Consider the following 19603-nt stretch of genomic DNA (forward strand, 5'->3'; position numbering starts at 1 on the left):
TCCCAAGATTTTAGATTACGCCTCCAAACAGTTTTCTCCACTTGTTCAGATTCTGACAGCAGAGATAAAGAGGGGACAAATGTCTTTCTGATCTAAATTGTTTCTTGCTGATGACAAACTGCAGTCAGTCTCTGGTTCAATGTTGCACAGAGGCATCATGCTGCTTTGATCTTTTCAACTTCTTTGTATTGAGTATAGAGTCATTGTGTTGATGAGACTCATTACAGAAGGTGGGTTGGTAAGCAATGTCAGCTCAGAGCTTGTCTTTAGAAAGAATAAGGTATATGAACAACAAATTCATGAGATGATTTTAAAAAAGACACTCTGCTCATCCATCAGTATTTGAAGGCACGTTTGCCTATTGATCTATTTAAGACTGATGAAGCATGGCGCATGGGGTCTGTCTGTCCCACATTCCATTATTTTAACATATCCATGATTCATTAATGTAACCTTTCTTACTGTGTTTTTAAAGGTCTTGGATGCTGACTAGACGCTGAGAGAGAAATGTTTTATTTATTTATTTATTTATGTATTTATTATGTTGTAGTTTGGTGTTGTTGTTGTTGTTCAGACTAACAAAGCCCCCTTCCGCATTTGACATTTCAACCAAAAACACTCCACAATAAGACACCCTGCAGTACCAAAGGGGCTGAGAGTGTTGGTCATTGCACACTGACCTATACACAGTATGGACACTGCTTAAGAGGTGAGTTCAAGTGGTCATGAGGGAGAGGATAGGCCTATATCTCATAGCTCACATGGCAGCTGGTCATAGTGCCAACATGAAACACCTCCTAAACAAAACCAATAGCAATTTGTTTATAGGCCTAGTTGAAGAGAAAAATTACTTTGTGGTCTCTAGCTAATACAAGAGGCTCAGTTATTGGGTGCTTCTAGTCTAAGACTAGTAAAATGGTAAAATGTAGCCTAGCTTTTTATTTGACGTGTCAGCAGTTTCCAACAATGGTAGGCTACAAATCCTTCCGATGTTTTGCTGCCATCTAGTGTCTGAAGACGTTAAAATCGTGCTATTGTGAAATATGGGGCAAAATGAACCACCCAATTGAAATGATAATGTCTCTTTAGGTTTGTGCACTTACGTTTTAAAAGTAGCCTAATTGCTTTCCATAACAACCATTATTCACACACAACTTCATGTTATAGCCTAAGATAAAACACAGACTTCGCTACCGATTTTCTTCTTGACGGCATAATATGGGTCATAGGCCTACATATGTTTTTAACCAAACATATTTGTATACTATATCAACATGTAAAATACCCACGAGCGAAAAAGATCATAGCAGAGGATGGTTTCGATCCATCGACCTCTGGGTTATGGGCCCAGCACGCTTCCGCTGCGCCACTCTGCTGCGGAAAACGTTTTCGAAAACAATCGTTTTTAAAGCTATAGCGTCACCTGAATTGCAAGCTTTCTCAATGTGTTTACCTCCGAAATCTCACTGTTCCGTTAATAGCCTAATTGAAATAAAATAAACGAGACGATCATGCTTTTACCTCATTACCAGCTTGGTTGGTAGGTGCAATTAGGACCGACGTCTTCGATTTCCAAGTGTAAAGCTTTGGCGTTGTATTTTGAACAACTAAAAGCTAACTCGTCATTTAACCCTCCTGTTGTGTTAGGCTACGATCAAATTACAATTTTTTCTCTTATCTCAAAAATATTATTACTTTATTCTGACTATCATAGGCTCAATAACTTTGTTAACATAGGACATCTGAACACACAAAAGCAATTTTCATAATTTGCATAACAATTTGTAGGCCTACGTGTTTATTTATTTTTAACTTTAGAACACCCATGTGCAGGCTACCCCTGGTCAGAAATGAATGGGTGAGAGAAGATGGTCAGTGTATAAAATTGAGTCCAGGCACATAGGGCCTACCTGTTGATCAGATGGACTGCATTCACACACACACACACACACACTCACTCCCCATCTTTATGCCAGCCCCCACTGGAACCTTTCCCCAATCTTCCCCTTCCTGACTTGAACGGAATGGAAGTTAAAAACTGGTAATATCCAATAGAACTTAAGTTGATACAAATTATATCACAACATGATATGTGTAACTATGGATTTATAACAAGCTATAATGCAGCACAAAACTATCCTCCTAAACATGACACAAACTCAACAAGGATTTGTTATGAGACAGTGTACCGGCCACGTCACGCTTACCCCCCTTCCCCACCTCCCCCAACATTCTAAATCTAAATATGCACCATATTACTCTGTAACATAGTAATATTACACACCATTTGAAAGCTTGGACTCTTGGGAATCCATGACAACCTTTTTCATGTGCATTGTCAAATTAATCTTACTATGTCTCAATTCAATTTAAATTCAATTCAATTTTGTGTAGTCATTCTATGTCAGAACCCCTGGCATACAATTTAAATACCAACAAGAAACTTCAGATTGTAAGCTTTCATTTGATACCATGATTATGCTTCTACCAAGGGGTTCATTCACAATACACCTTTTATTGTCAGTATGCATTTTGGGTAACCAAAAGTCTTACGGGGAGTCTCCATAGGGCATTTTGCAAAACGCATGGACATGCCTTTAAAAATAATTGTGTAAACCACTCATTGTTTCTTCTATATTCATCCACTTTTACACACAGCATCACAAGACCTGATGCTAGGGCACAGTTGTGTTTCAAGTGACTTAGAGGGCTGAAATGTGGTCAGTTCAAAAATGTTTGTAACCTGGTAGAAAGAAGAAGAAAAAACAATATTCTACCCTCTGTAACTCCGTGACAGTACTTCACACAATTAATCCTAATTGTGTTATATGATTGTTTCCTAAGAAACTACAGGGTCTCAGCTTTCTAAAGAGGTCAGGCATTTGATGGTAGGCTAAAATAGGTGGGAAATGACCAGGTTGGCTGGGTTGAATAGCTCAAAGCGGATCTTATGGGGGCAAAAACTTTGAGTCAGGCCATGCTGATTAGGCCTGAGAGAGGCCTTAACTGCTTCTCCATTTTTTAGTCAAACCTCTATTTCTGTGCCAAACTTGGTCTCCATTCTTTATCTGGTTTCACCCCTACTGAAAATAACTGCTTTATAGGACAAAAAACTACAATATATAGGCTACTGCAAATATTCTGACGTACAGAATATACACTGCAAATGTTCTGATGTGAACGCATGTTATATGCAGTTACATGTCCAAAATAGCCTACTGCATTTCTGCAAGAGCAATACAGTGTAACTGTAATGCATTTTTAATGTAAAAACACTCCTGCATCTGGAGTACAATGAATTCCTTCTGCAGTTGTATGCTGATTGTTAAAATATAATGGCTTTGTCCTTATACTCTTATACTAAGAGTGTAACGTCTCATTCATTTATTTGTTGACTGTCAGTCAGTGCACTTGCAAGCATTGGTCACTAGGAGGCTTTGTGCTTCATGGATGAAGGCTGGTTTCAAAATAGTAACATCCTGACCAAACTGTGGAAAAATGCTTGTTAAAACGGCATCCAATAGGCATGTTTACATATTTTTGTTTAATTTAGAGAAAGCATTCAAAAGAAAGCAAGCAAGCAGTTGTGCACACATAGAATAAGTGCTGACAAACCAGATGGCAAGTTCCACCCTGCACCTCTGTAATCAAAGTGGCATTCAGGCAGCTTGTGAGGATGAGCTCATCTGGCCTCCCGAAATTCCCCCCGTAGAACAGGCGGAAACCTGACAGTGAAGCGGCGGATCTCGAAATGTCAATATACCCACCGCAGACTGCTCCAACACAAACAGAATAGAACCATGGTGGTTGAAAACCCATTTAATGAATTCACAATAAAGTGAAGATGGACACAAAAGATTATGTTAGTTTACACAACATGTGTACAAATGTAACAATTCAACAAATTGAGTGTAAAAGTGTTTTACTACAGGACAATGTGTCCAAACGGTGTGGACATAAACAACTTGAAATGGCAGAAGAACATTCCTCCCCAGATGATGATCATCAAATAATGTATTCCTGTGGTATAAACACATACACACAGTAGTATAGAGATCTACTTGTACTGTAAGCTTCTTCTGAATTACAAGTGTCTGCTAAATGAGAAGGCGGCATAGGGCACATCTTTCATCACTGTGCAAGTAGTATAACCTGTTGCCAGTGACATATCAGCATTGTGTTAATAACAGCCACTTAATGAAGAAAAGACAGGCATTCTCTTCACAACACAACAACTGACTGCATCACCAGCCTAATAATTAAAGCAATCTTCTTCAACTATAATAACTCCACAATGGCACTCAATGGGTATGCTTTTTATTTTGCTATTCAGATATTAAAGTTTGCCAAAACATGTGAGACTTGTGGTAATCACATTTAATGTCTGATGAATAATGCATGTCAATTTCACTATGAGACTTCAAACTTGGCTTGCTAACATGTTTCTTCAGTGTGGCTCAGTATCACATGAACTGTCAATAACTAGGAACTGAATCTGCAGGCACGCAAGCACATTTGTGTGGAGGTAGACTATGTTTAACTGAAAAATAGGGCTGGGGAAAAAATGCCCCACTACACACAAAAAAGTTAACTAAACATTTGAAATAGAAATTCAAAAACACCTGATTGCCAGGTCAGTGCAAATCTCACTGCTAAGGCCTCATGGGCAGTAACCACAGGAACATTCAGGAAATCTCTGCAGCACTTTCTCAGCAATATTAAGTTCCTGTAGGGGTAAACTCATGACCTTATTATTTCCATTTTAAGTACATTCAATTTTACTTAGCCTTCACTTATCCTTTGTTCTGATTGCTGTCACAAAGTCATTGTTTAGCTTATACAATGTACCCTACTGTTTAACTGAGAGGAAGACATACATAACTAATAAACTGCAATAGAGAGACTGAAGGGGACAAGGGGAAAGTTCCAGAATCAAACCAAACTGTCAAGTCAGACAAACTGTTGTCCATGGCTTAAGTATTAGTGTTAAGTATTTGAATGTAGTGCTTTACTATGGATCAATGTGTCAGGACTCCCCCACACAAAACTCCGAGCAGGAAAAAGGAAGTGCACCAGGAGGCCCCAGCCAATCATAGGGGTCAAAGAGGAGGGGTCGAGAGGTCAGGTGCCACTAACAGTGGTCCCTCTTTGGTAAACAGCCTCTGACTCCAAGGTTGCCACTGTCACGGTTAGAGCTGTGTCACCACGCACACAAAAGAGACAGGAAGTGCGGCTCTTTCCTCCTCTGAAGAGCCTCCGCACGCGATCACTGAACCCTAGTGAACCCCTAACTGCCCCTAACTACCCCCCTCCCCATCCACCAAAAACACAAACAGCAGTCCTACAGCAGCAGACTATTAAAGTGCCTTATCAGGTAAAGTGCCACGAGCCAAACCATCTGCTTTTGTAACCGTCTCCTGGGAAGTCTCGACAAAAGAAAAATAGATTGCACAGAGCCATTTTACAGTGCCACATCTAAAGGTAGGTCTCTGTCCAGATATGTGCATTCACCCCTGACATAGCTAATCTCACTCTTGAGACAGAGGTGTGTGTGTGTAACATAGTAAAACTGTAGAATGTGTGCTTTGTGTGTGAGTGTGTTTTGAAACTATAGTCTATGTGTGCCTTTTGTATTGAGAGAGCAAGTGAGTTTGTGTCTGCGTCTGTGTCTATAGAGCGAAATGTAACATCTCTCGACGCCTAGGCTGAATGCAGGGGAACGACAAACTTGCAGCCAAAGGGCGACAAGTAGTTGATGCCCACGGCCTGGAACACCTGTCTGGGCAGCCCTACGTCACACAGGTAAACCCGACCCGCGCCCTCTCCCAGTGCCAGGGGGAGGCCCAGGCACAGTGACCATTTGGCCTCCACAGCCGGGCCCTGGGCCTGGCTCTGCCCGGTGACTGGCGGGTCGATGCTCAGGACCGGGGCCCGGTTCTGGTTGGCCCACTCGGCTGCTGCCCGGTACCAGGGCTGCTCTCTCAGGTGCGGGTTCTCGTGGCAGTCCAGGCAGTTGATCACCAGGTCGACCGGGCTTACTGGCAGGTCTGCTTGGGATGGGGGGAGGGGGGGGGGGGGTTACATAATGGAAAAAGAATGAGAGGAATGCCTACAGCAGGTAACCACAGATTAGAAAACAAGAGCCTTGGAAATGTTCAGTCAATCAGTCAATAACTGTCAATCAAAAGATCCATGCACTATTATTGTGGCCAAGAGATTAGGGCTCTAAGAACTGAATAAATAAAAGCATACCTCTTAGGAAAATGCTTAAACAAATTATGTAAAGGTGAAAGGGACACAATTGTTCCTTTCTCAACCAACAGAGGGCAGCAGACAATTCTTGTCTTGTATCAACAACTATTAGAGTACACCTTTACAGTGTAAGCAAGTATTACTACAGTATTTCAAGCTTTTGAAATGTCTTTCATCCTCAGCCTCGGTAATGAGTTATAAGAGTACATTCCAATTAAGTGTGATTTATGCCATACTATGACTATTCTTGAATTTCCCCTTGAGGATCAATAAAGTATCTATCTATCTATCTATTTAATATAGCTAACAGGTGAGATTTTTTTTTCATTATACTCTTTTGATCCTGTGAGGGAAATTTGGTCTCTGCATTTATCCCAATTCGTGAATTAGTGAAACACACAGAGTGAGGTGAAGCACACACAGGCACAGTGAAGCACTGCTTGCTACAGTGGCGGTCGGGGAGCAGTGAGGGGTTAGGTGCCTTGCTCAAGGGCACTTCAGCCGTGGATGTGGGCATGGGAGAGCAGTGCTCAACTACTTTTTACACATTTTTCCCACTGGTCGGGGATCGAACCGGCAACCCTTCGGTTACAAGCCCGAAGCCCTAACCAGTAGGCCACGGCTGCCCCAAATTGTTGGCTAAGTTACAGACACTCATGAACAACTGATGCTAATTACCTAAAACTGATATTAATTACCTATTAATATACCATTAATATGCCATCTCAAAGTTCTTGCTGTAAGGTAAATTTACTGAGATGTTTAAGGGTACTTTACTACCCATCATCTTCAGTTGAGTGAACATGCGCATTTTAATGTGCAACTTCTCCAACACCACCACTGATTTTTCAGACCGGACCGACACCAGGGGTTTTGTTTGCCATGCCATACCTACCTCTAATGCTGGACACCTGCTTGCCCCAGGCCCGTCCGAATAGGCTGAGCTCATGGGTGAGGGCCTCCTGTATCTTGACAAAGTTGGGCAGGAAGAGAATGACCTCCACCTCGTGATTGGCCAGGTGGCGACCGCAGCTGACCCCCTGGGCTCCCTGCACGTGTGGCCCACACAGGAGCACCACCGTGGGGCGCTGGTGCACGTTTTTGGGGTTCAGTCTGGATGGGCGTGGGGGGGGGGGGGGTGGGGGGGGGTTTAAAGAGAATATAAGGGACAGACAATTAGTCAAACCAGCCAGAGCACCTGTGTGTACCGGTGATGCATGTTTGTGTGACTGTAGAAATCAGTAGGCGCAGTGGGGTATTTCTACTGTAAGTACATGGTTTAGTAATGGACCTGGGCCAATCAACTCAAGTGATTTATATGGTGATTTATTTTGTCACTCATGACCTGTTGCCTCAGAAGCAGAGAGAAGCGTAACTGTAACTGTTGCATGGCGTTTCGTGTCACTGACATTCCATGGTCTCTCTTCGTAATATTGCTGATAGTTTCTTCCTTGTTTGAATGTGACTAAAGTGGTAAACATAATAGAAGAGGCCTATTGCTTCATTCTCCACGCAAGGCAAAGCCAAGACAATTTTCTTTTAGATGAATTAACACTTACTCTGAGTACTAACGAGGTTAGTCACTAAACGTACTTCGTACTTGTACCCCTCAGGACAGACAGGGGCCTTCAAACAACTGAACAATGGGTTTCTGTGGGCCACAGAGGCAATTTTTGGGGGTTCAGACTGAGGGCGGAGAGACAAGAGGGAGTGATCAAGCTGAGTAACAGGTCAGTCAAATAGCATGCATGCATGCAAAACAACAGGTCAATTTGTTTCATTGATCCAAGATTTGGTTTTGTTTGTTCAAAGACTTGTTAAGGTCTCACACATAGGTTTGGGTCTTGGGTCTAAAATGGACTTTGTCCATCTAGCTTCTCATTTTAGATACAGCCTCTGACAGGTACTTGTACAACATTCCTGTACAATATTCTACATCCTAAAAATGAACACCAAAGAACACCTAAGCACTGGGAAATATTTGCTGTCTAATAAACTTTGTAGGTTTCATTGTCTTAAAAAGTAGCAAGAGGTTCCAAATAACACTCAGAAGATTGTGCTTATTATTCAAAATAGGCTATATTTAGCTGTGTTTAGCAATAACCATATGCTTTATGCAAACTGAGTTGTTACAATAGCCTACAAGCTGTTCATTTTGACCCTTGGCAACAGCTTCAGAGCAAAGGTTTGGAGCGGGGCCGGTGGGGCCTTACGTGCCGTGCTGAATTCATCCATTACTAGCTAGTGGGACAGTGAGCCATCTGACGTACGTTAAACAAAAACTCACCTTATATAATACCCGACACCATCAAAAGAAACCTTTGGACCAGATCGTCTGCAGTCGCTTATCTTTTTTTTTTTTTTCTCCAGTCTCATGCAACTGTTTGTAACCGTGCCAAGAGGTTAGAGAGGAAGAAATAGCGAAAGGTGGTTGTGCTACATTTACATAAGAAGTAACACTTTTTTTTGGGAGGTGGAGGTGGCGGAAGAGGTGGTGGTGGTGGGGCTGCAGATCTGCCTGCTGCTCCTCCAGCTCTGCTCCAAGGCTCCGTAACACCGGAATAAAGTAGATCCGTCGCTCTTCAAAGAGAAGCGCTAATGACGGGCAGTAGTAAAGGTGCACGGGAGCACCAGGGTCAGATCTCTTGATTTTTTAGACACGTCTAACTGCAGACGACTGGCCTTCCAGACACACCTGGTCCTCACCCGGGCCGGCTTTACCTGAGCCTTTTACAGGGTCGAGAGGAGTTTACTGTTTACTCACACTGGGTGTAGTAGGGGGGATGGGGGTGGTGCCTGTGAGGAATCTGGGGCCTCGAAACGGGGACAGGAGAGGCTAGCGTGTCACAGAGCAATAATGGCTATACATCCCCATGACAACTGAGGAAATAACACATTGAATAGGAGGGCCGAGTCTTGTGTTTAGTCTGAGCCGGATCATCCCACTCCAAACATGCCATTGCAACATACAAGTAAACAGGGTCTGTTAAGTGTACGTGTGCACAAACACACACACACACAAATGCACGCACACACACACACACACACACACACACCCTGCACCAGTTGGTCACACACATCCATCCATCTTAACAAAAGTACATCTTTTTCTCCCCTCTTACACATTAACCTCCCTCAATCCCACACCCATGCAAGCACACAAACTAATACACACTATGGCACACAAACACTTACCAAATCACCCTGCCAAAGACACACTGACGCACATCCTGGTGAAACTATATGCTCAAACATGCACACATATACTCAAACATACACACACACAAACACACACCTTGCATAGACATATAATCAAACTTCTATCTCTCACACACACACTAACCGGTTGGGCCCTCCCAGTAGTGTGAGGGCCATCTGGCAGGCACACACTCCGGTGACCTCCAGCCTGCGCTCCAGAGAGATGCCATGCTCCTCGCTGACCCGCAGCAGACGCTTGTGCAGCTCATAGGACACGCTGGGCACCACCAGACCCGAGTCTGCAGCAAGGACACGGAGGGAGGGGTGTGTGTGTGTGTGAGTGTGTGTGTGTGGGTGGTAGTATGAGTGTGTGTGTGTGCGTGCGTGTGTGTGTGGGGGGGAGGGGGGGTGTGTGTGGGTAGAAATATGGGTGTGTTTGTGTGTGTGTGTGTGTGTGTGGGGGGGGGGGGTTGTGGATGGGGTTAGGGAGGGGTGATGAAATGACAAAAAAAGGCAAAAGTTAGATGGGTGGGAGATGGGACAAGAAGCAACAGCCACACTGGAATTTATTACACTGGCAGCTATGTTCATTTCCTAACTATATTACCGCTCACTGCTCACACCTGGCACTGCTGCCAGTTAGTGACCTGCCCTTTTAACATGACTTTTGCTAACGCTTACAACTGTATGTTGTTTACATACACCACCTATTACAAGTACAAGCATAGACACACACAATTACCACAGACATAATCAAAACTCCTGTTGAACAGACTCAAAGTGATACAAAACAATCACAGTTGTAATAAACAAGCACATGTACACACACACACACACACAGGACAATATTATCTGTCTTGGCAACATATACAGAGCGCATTTTCAGCCCGCAATTCCCTTGTCGAGAGGCTCTGCAGGCACCAAGGCCACAGGGAAGCAGTTAAGACGTTAATAGCCTCCTGTGAAGAGCTCATCAGGGCGGCGAAGGCTCCGCAGATGCCAGAGTGATTACTTCATGCTGTACAGACACTATACGAACAAAGCCAGTGAACTTCCATTCTGTTTGCCTCACTCTCTCTCTCTCTCTCTCTCTCTCTCTCTCTAAGAAACTCACGCACACATACCATACACACAGATAGACACGGGAGGGGACTATTCACACATCGCATTCACCCACAGGAAGGTGTACTGTATGTTGCAACTAAATGGGAAAGGTTGCATATGCACGCACACAGACACACACACAGACACACACACACACACATATTCAGGTGTCGTGCCTCGCTGCACTGCTTATCACTCTGCTTATCTCCACACCCATGTTCTTTTATCATTCTAGAACAACGACAGGGAACATATTACAATGTGTATGTTGCGTGTGAAAGTGCCTGAGTGTGTGTGTGTGTGTGTATATGTGAGTACACCAGGGAGCGCTGGTTTAGTGGTAAGGCTCGCCCAGACACGCAAGCACACAAACACACAAACACACACACACACACACACACACACACACACACACACACACACACACACACACACACACACACACACACACACACACACACACACACACACACACACAAACACACACAGCTGCACGCGAGTGATAAGCCCAACTACACGCTGTCATGCAAGCTGCAGGAGCACAGGAAGAGGAGGGTGGGTTAGGGAGCGGAGGCCGCCTGCTAATTACACGCGCTGCCATTCCAACAGGTGCCTCAGACAAGCATTCCTACGCCACCGCTGTGGCTTCCCAGTGCCTAACATGTTCTTCCTCTCCTCTCTCCCCCAATACAATTCATCTGTGTAAACATGCAAAAGGCCCCAATACTCCACGCCCCCTTCCCCTCTTAATTCTCAAACACTGCCCTCTTCCTCTCGTGACCTTACCCCTATCGACCTCTCACCCTCGCTCAGTTCAATTCCATTTGTGATTTATTGCCATTACTCTGTTTTAAAATATTGCCTACATAAACATGCATTTGTCCAAAAATGTATAGATCATAATAATAAAATGGTAGATGAGTAAGATTTCTCGCTGTCTGTCGGTCATCTCTTCTATACTCCTTTGGCAAGCCCGATCTAACTCACTCAGTCATACTCGCGGACTCTCGCACGCACACACAGTAGATACACACACCGAGAAAAAACCACTGCCCAGATGCACGCAACACCACACACGCAATGCTCAACCTGCTCGGCCAGGTGGCCTGTAGCGCACAGCTGAGGCAGCACGCGAGGAGATAACCGCAGGGAGCAGGACACGGCAGTGGGCGGGGACCCACAGGTGAGTCAGACAGGTGACCTGACCTGGTTACTGCAAGTATCAAGTATCGGATGGGGATGCTGCAACAGCAGCAGATAGGCAAGGTTGTGATGGGAACACAGGTGAGCTTAAGAGGTGGACGAGTGAGGTTGGGCTGTAAGATAGGTGAGGTTGTGATGGGAACACAGGTGAGCTTAAGAGGTGGACGAGTGAGGTTGGGCTGTAAGATAGGTGAGGTTGTGATGGGAACACAGGTGAGCTTAAGAGGTGGACGAGTGAGGTTGGGCTGTAAGATAGGTGAGGTTGTGATGTCACACAGGTGAGCTGCAGCAGAGTACAGAGTTGTGCCATGAGACAGGTGAGCTTCAGTAGTGGAAAGTTTAGAGGGCAGGTGACCTTTACCTGAAGGTGTTCATTATTATTGTGCAGAACAGGTTAGAAGAGCCTAACATCGTCTCTGGCATCGTCTCTGGCCTTACATCACAATCGGGCCAATACTGGCCTTGCTGACTGGATTGGCTATCAGCAAATTGATATGACATTTACCGATGGCGGTGGTTGACATTTATCAGTTATGTCGCATCAATTCCGTGCTAGCTAAATGTTGTGTTATATGCTGACTGGGGCATTCAGAGATGGTGCTATGAAGGCCTGAAAGACTTGTAAATGGTTCTGGTAATTTTTGTAATTAATATTTTCTTCCTTGCCACTAAAAGGTAGCCTGACCCGTCATACTCAGATTCTAGTCAGGATACGAACTTCCCGACCTCAAATGTTGTGGGCGGAGCTAAGTTCGGCTGGCACCCAGGCTAACTAAAAGGTATAATTAACAACAAAAACAAAGTACACAAACAAATAATAAAAAAAATATCAGCATCGGTTATCTGCCAAATTGTTATATTGTTTTCCATCGGTATCAGCCCAGAATTTCACAATTGGTAAATCCCTTCTATGAAGTCCCAAAATATGCCCCTGTGTAGGGCAGAAGAAAAGTGCAGCAGATGGAGAATAAATGAGAGCCCAGGGCTGCCATGACCCAGAGCCTGGACGGTACCTGGAGGGGCACGAGCTGCATAGGAACACAGAGTGCTGTGCAGACCTGTACTGTGGGGCTGTCAATTACCAGCCTGGCTAGCTAGCTGTCTTCCAACCCCTACGGTGACAACAGCTACAGTGCCAGAAGGGGAGGGCTGCCACTCACTCGCTTTCACTCTGTTTGAAGAGCACAGATTCACTCTGTGTGTGTGTGTGTGTGTGTGTGTGTGCGCGCACAAAAAGCACTGTTTGGCAGTGTGTCTATGCCCAGAGTGGCAATATATTTGCTTAGCATGTATGCGTGCGTGCGTGCGTGCGTATCAGTTTGCATTAAACTGGCTTAGTAGCCTACACAGGCTGGATATTGCCTGCTGTCTAAAGTGGGTCCTTAGTAAGATAAACGAGTGACAAGTGTTCTGGTCATCTTGTGAACAAACAGCACACCCCTAATTTCCCTTCTCGTTTACTTTAGGCGTCGCTAAATAACTACAAAATCTGAACAAGCCATTCCAGTCAATCCACTCGTTTACAGGCAATCGAAACCCCCTTAATCTTAGCTGTTTCCGCAAACATCTTCTGGTACATTCTGGAGTATGGCCCGATACGCATGAGTGTGTGTGTGTCTGTGTGTGTGGGTGTGTGTGTGTGTGGTGTGTTTGTGTGTAGAAAGATTTGCATTAACATATGATTTGGTACACTGACCTTTGTGTAAAGTGAGATTACAGGTAAGTGTGTGTTTATACAAGAGGCTTTGGAGGTGTGTGTCTGAGTATGTGTCTATGCCCATGTATGTGTATGTGCATCCGGGTGTGTGTATGCGTATGCTATGCGTGTGTGTGTGTGTGTGTGTGTGTGTATGTGTGCATGTGTGCGTGTGCGTGCGTGCGAGCGTGCGTTCATGTGTGTGTTCCTATGGCGGAGCTGCTGTTTATGTAGGGCTGTTTGGAGCGGCACGATAATTACAGGCTGCACAGGAAGGAGGATTATCCTGCCAGCCCGGTACCCATCCACCCTCCTGCTTCCTGCTGCTGGCGCAGTAAAGGTGTCAAGTGAAAGGTGTGGCACTCGTACAGTAGTGAGAGGAGGCGGTGGCCGACTTGCTCTGCCCAGGGGCCCAACCAGGGCATGGCACGACCCAGGAGCACACAGCCTGACTGAGACTTCAAGGCTGTGGAGCTCTGCAAAGCACACTATACAGCCAGTGGCAAGGCAAGCTATGGGCATGGACTACTTCTAGCATGAGAGTGTAGGCAAGATTTTAAAAAAGCGTGCATTGATTGGCAAGTCATTCTATTTAAATGCTCCCTCAGACGTTTTGACCCATGCCACTCGTCACTCATAATGGGAGGGCTCAGACTTTGCCATCCTGTTGTCTCTACTCTGCTGCTATTTCAACAGCATGGATACAAAAGATGATTGAACAATGCTTTATTATTATTATTATTATTATTATTCCTAGTGCTTCATTAAATCTTGCTATTCACAGCCTCTTTGCCTCTTCACTGGCCTTGCTTCACCTCTGACACATAGCTCACCTGTGTCTGACTGTGACATGAGAAAAGTCCAAGTTACTCCATAAAAACACAAATGAATCAACACAATAGACTCCAAAACATAGTCTAATAGAGGCTGCAAAACTAGCTTCCACTGACTTTATTTATATCGCACATGCCAACCTTCTCTGCATCCTTCCAACCATGAGACACATAAAACATGTCCTCCAATTTCTCCAAATTCTTATAATAATAGTGAGTGCTGAATAGTGAATAGTGAGTGCTGACATGCCAGGAGATGAAGGGTTACATAATTATTGGAACCAGATCGATGAAAAGTCAATAAACCAGGAGGCTAAAATTGAGCCATTCATGCGTGAGGTGTTCATGTACTACCAGTTTACTTTGGCCAGCCTGCCTGTCTAGGATGCCTGGGTATGCGAGTTGTGTAACAGTGACTGGCATGGTTTTCTCAGAATGTGTGTGTGTGTGTGTGTGTGTGTGTGTGTGTGCATGAGTATGTGTGTTTGTGTGTGCGTGTGCGTGTGCGTGTGTGTGTGTGTGTGTGTGTGTGTGTGTGTGTGCATGAGTATGTGTGTTTGTGTGTGCGTGTGTGTGTGTGTGCGTGCACGCGAGTGTGTGTGTGTGTGTGTGTGCGCGTGCACGCGAGTGTGTGTGTGTGTGTGTGTGTGTGTGTGTGTGTGTGTGTGTGAGAGAGAGAGAGAGAAATACAGATGCTGTAAGCTAAGTTTTGACTGATGTACAAGAGTGCATGACAGTTTACGATTGTGTAGGTGAAAGAGTATAGGTGTTCCTAGTGCTCAGGGTTCTCAAGTTGCACGCATTGGGCCTGAGACACCCGCATTTCAACCAGCTCACACGCAACACGCCACACCTTGCATTTCACACGCAGAAAAATGACTAGGGATACCAAGGTGTCCGCAAATGTAATCAACATTTTTGCCATATAAAAATGGGGCAACCCAATTCAAGCTGAGTATAAAACATCAGAACCCTGTTGGTGCTTCTTATAGAAAAGGTGGCGCAGCCAGCAAGTTGGCATGGGAGTGCAGCTGGGTCCCAGGATACCAGCCACATAGGGCATAGAGCACACAGGCATTGCCCCCCCCCCCACCCCCCGGAGACAAGAAATACTATTTTCTGAGTGGCTTCTCGGGACATCAGAAAATATAAGTCATATGAAGTAGATCTGGTAAAGAACAAAAACAAATAATAATGTTTCACCACTGTTCCATGTCAATGCCCTTTTGAATGTTAAAGGTCCAGTATGTAGGAAATAATGGAAAATAAACTGTAACCATTCCAAAAATGATCACCATATGTTGTCAGAGAGTGAGGAAACACGATGAATAGGGCTGTAACGATACACCAACCTCCCGATTCGGTTTGTATCACGATTTTTGACCCACGGTTAGGCCTGTCACGATAACAAATTTTGCTTGACGATAAATTGTCTCAGAAATTATTGCGATAAGCGATAATATTGTCGTTCTGAGAATTTTCCTCGGGAAGAGGAAGACGGCCCACTTGTTGTGTTTTTTTTCCCCAACTGGGAAAACTGCAGCGGATGATTGTGTTTTAGATGCATATGCATGTTTGTTGTGTTGCCGCTTTTAATTGCGACTGTTTTCCAACAAATGCGACACACCGACTCGTACACGTTCAGTGGTTCACCACGGGCATTCGGTTTAAATCCGAAATGCTCCCACACTGCAGCTATCGCGTTTGGCTTAGAAACCAATTCCATCTTTTTTGTCTCGAATAGGCATAGCCTATTCGAACTCGCAACTAGCTTTCTCTCTGCCTAGTGCCTACCGGTATACTTCTCACGCGGCTCTTTAGCTGCACTCTGTGGTAGGCTACGCCAGTAGTTCCGCCTCCCCACACACCATGCGACTGACAAGTGACTGACATGAGGGTTCACTCATGGTTACTCTAAGGACCCGAGAGGGAGAGAGAGACGAGGAAAACAAACAAGCATGCAAATGGCATTTATCGTGGCCAGAAAAATTATCGAGCTAATTGTAATTATCATGCGATTAATTGATTTATTGAATATCGCGACAGGCCTACCCACGGTTCGATACGAATCTCGATTTTTCTTTCTTTTTTTTTTTTTGGGGGGGGGGGGGGGGGGGGGTAGACATTTTATTAAATAACATTTTAACAGCCTCCCTTAGAACACCAGAGGATTACAATATAATATATCTATTATTTTATATCCTGATATAAAAATATTTTTCTGAATGACTGATATTTATGACAGCACACTTTATGCAGATTAGCCTATAGCTTAGGCCTACTATTTTTTATTACAACTCTACCTCTTTAATTCAGCTGTCTGGTTGAAGCCTGGAAACATTGTAAACAAAGTAGCATATAGCTTAGCCTATCATAGTCTACTGATTGGACTGTTCAGTTTCCCCATGTGTGTTTAAGTTTCAAGGTTCTCCTTGGGACAGGCCCTTTTGGGAAACGTTGGTATTGAAATGATCAGTCAACTTCAATGCAAGAGTTTTAAACAAATATGTGCAGCATGCTAATGATGCTAAGCGGATTTAATAGTAATTTAGCTAGTCGTCTCCTTGCTTTCACGATTGTGAATGTTTTATTTAAGTCGCGCGTGTTCATTGAGCAGGAGAGGGAGGGAGAGTGAGAGGGAGGGAGCGCGAGAGAGAGCGGGGCAAGGAGAGGGGGTTTACTTCTATACTGTTTGGTAAAGTTGCACACATAGTCTACAATGAAAGCAAGGAGAGGTATGAAATTATTATTTATTTATTTGTTTGTTTTTGGACAACGTAGGCTACCGATAAGTAAAGCGGGAGTTGTGGGTTGCTTTTGCGGCCGCATAAGCTGCAAAGCACTGCGTGAAACACTAGAAAGTGTGTGTCGCGATTCTGCCTTTTCACACCGCGACACAGTATCGTGGATCTGAATGTCGCGATTTCGGTTTCGAATTGTAAATCGTTACAGCCCTAACGATGAATTGAAGTAATGGCTTATTTGACAACATTACTCTAACCCGTGAAACCCCGTAAAACCCATGAAAAAAAATCAGTTACGGGGCGGAATCTCTTGGAATTTTCGTTTATGTTTTGAACGATTAAAGGAGAATTCCGGTGTGATTTTGACCTAAAGTGTTTTGAAACATGATACCGAGTGTGAACGTATGTCTCATAGCCCATCTCGGCTTGTCCCCTGCACTCCGAAATCTGGCGCTAGTTAGCCGATGCTACCAACAAGGCGGTCAATGGTGGTGCCTCGGCATCGGTATAGCCATGCAAATAAATCACTGTTTTACACCATTTACGAGGCTCAATGTATCTCCACACTTCATTGGTAGACTTCCGAGGGCCCTGACATTTAAAACGAGACATTGAGAACTTTGAAAAAGCACTGGTAGTTTACTTACAAGACGATTTATACAGATAGTATCTTCACGAAGTTTAGCGTTTGCAGCCATCTTGAATTTAGTCAAGATAAGTCGAGCGACGAGTAAGAATGAACAGGTATGATAAGGGATCAGATTCCAAAAATAATTCTGTGGAAATGCATGGATTACAGTTTCTTCCAGTAGCAGCAACTGGAATCCATGCATTTCCACTGAATTATTTTTGGAATCTGATCCCTTATCATACCTGTTCATTCTTACTCGTCGCTCGACTTATCGTGACTAAATTCAAGATGGCTGCAAACGCTAAACTTCGAGAAGATACTGTCTGTATAAATCGTCTTGTAAGTAAACTACCAGTGCTTTTTCAAAGTTCTCAATGTCTCGTTTTAAATGTCAGGGCCCTCAGAAGTCCACCAATGAAGTGTGGAGATACATTGAGCCTCGTAAATGGTGTAAAACAGTGATTTATTTGCATGGCTATGCCGATGCCGAGGCACCACCATTGACCGCCTTGTTGGTAGCATCGGCTAACTAGCGCCAGATTTCGGAGTGCAGGGGACAAGCCGAGATGGGCTATGAGACATACGTTCACACTCGGTATCATGTTTCAAAACACTTTAGGTCAAAATCACACCGGAATTCTCCTTTAATTCTAGAATAGCGTATTAATAATGGGCTAGCCCGTCCTCCTATTTGGGTTGCCAAATTAGCAAAGGCCAACTGTCAACAGCTGTCAGTTGTAGTCATGAACGCCTACAAGAGGCAGGCAAATTTCCAAAATTAAAACAAGAAACAAATTAAGTGGACATCGGAGGAGCTTCCTGAGATGGTGACGTCTTCGTCAAACTAAGAATATCAAGTCTGACGCAGAGCTGGCCATATTTCTCCACAACAGGTAGCCTATGCTAAACTTCTAAAATCTGCATCGCTAACTTCAGCTAAATATGTTACGTTGGTTAGAGAGGTATTTTTTGTTTTCACTGTTTCCGTAATGTGTAGCTGGGTCATGGTTGGAGAAACGTTAAAGCAGCTGCAGGTCAACTAACGTTAGCTAAGTCTTCATTACATCTGGCAACCCAGAAGAGGCTCGCGTCTGGTAGTCTTGAGAACGTTCACCAGTGTTTTGATTTTGGCCTACAGAACGTTCGTTAACAATCCTACAAATCACACCTTTAAGTATAACAGTCATAATAAACATGACATCAAGCCAGCAAGGCATGGTAACAGAGGATTCAGCTCTAGCCAAGCAAACTAACCAATGTTATCATAGTCCATGTGTACAGAAAGTAGTGCAACTGAACAGGTTTGCTTACACACATAAGTGGCAACCAGGTATTAAGCAGAATTAACGGCCTGCGAGGTGCGAGGTGTTCCGATATATAAGGAATTAATGAACTTGGCATCGTGGAGTTCTTTGCTTCCGCCGCCACAGCCTTTATCTCTTACTCAAAGAGCACACTGACCTCTCTCCAGCCAATAGAACAACGCTCAAGCTTCACTTTAGTCCATCAGCAGGACCTCATGCTCCTTATAGGTCAATGACAAAGAGTTCTGTCCGTTTTCCAGCCAATGGGAGTAAGCCAAGGCGGCTGGATTCCGGCAGCTGCTGATTCTCATGTTCATCCACTCCGAACAGGAAGAGTCTGTTATCTCTGGAGCAGCCTGTGCCTCTGTGTGTGTGTGTGTGTGTGTGTGTGTGTGTGTGTGTGTGTGTGTGTGTGTGTGTGTGTCCTATACCATCATGTCCATATGCGTGCCAAGAGTCGCTCACACTCCCGCTCACCGTTCTCCTGCGGGCCACTGCCATTGTTCTCTGGTGCTCGCAGTTGACCTGCTTGGCCTGGCCTCTAATTAAGGGCCTATGGAAAAGGACCCAATTCCCCCGGGCCCCGACTCTATTCTGGGCTTGAATTGGTCCCCTCGTCTGCCTTTTCAGTCCAGTCC

General features: G+C 44.4%; 1 protein-coding gene and 1 non-coding gene across 3 annotated transcripts in view; both read right to left on the reverse strand.

Moving 5' to 3' along the window:
* Positions 1-1304: 1304 nt before the first annotated feature.
* trnam-cau (transfer RNA methionine (anticodon CAU)) lies at positions 1305-1376 on the reverse strand. The gene has a single exon. It is a non-coding gene; the product is annotated as a tRNA-Met (tRNA).
* Positions 1377-3804: 2428 nt separating this feature from the next.
* Positions 3805-19603, reverse strand: part of LOC143125733 (enhancer of mRNA-decapping protein 3-like) — a 30400-nt gene continuing 14601 nt past the window's right edge. For both annotated transcript variants that reach the window (XM_076287460.1, XM_076287461.1), the window contains 3 exons: positions 9596-9749; positions 7148-7365; positions 3805-6047 (listed from right to left, as the gene is read on the reverse strand). In XM_076287460.1, coding sequence (XP_076143575.1) covers positions 5701-6047; positions 7148-7365; positions 9596-9749 — 719 coding nt within the window. In that variant the 3' untranslated portion in view covers positions 3805-5700. The remainder of the gene's footprint in view (positions 6048-7147; positions 7366-9595; positions 9750-19603) is intronic.

This window comes from Alosa pseudoharengus, unplaced genomic scaffold (assembly GCF_046254945.1).
Source record: "Alosa pseudoharengus isolate Yale_2024_CS ecotype anadromous, Long Island Sound unplaced genomic scaffold, YU_APseudo_1.1 YU_APseudo_1.1_scf_16, whole genome shotgun sequence".
Taxonomy (NCBI): Eukaryota; Metazoa; Chordata; class Actinopteri; order Clupeiformes; family Clupeidae; genus Alosa; species Alosa pseudoharengus.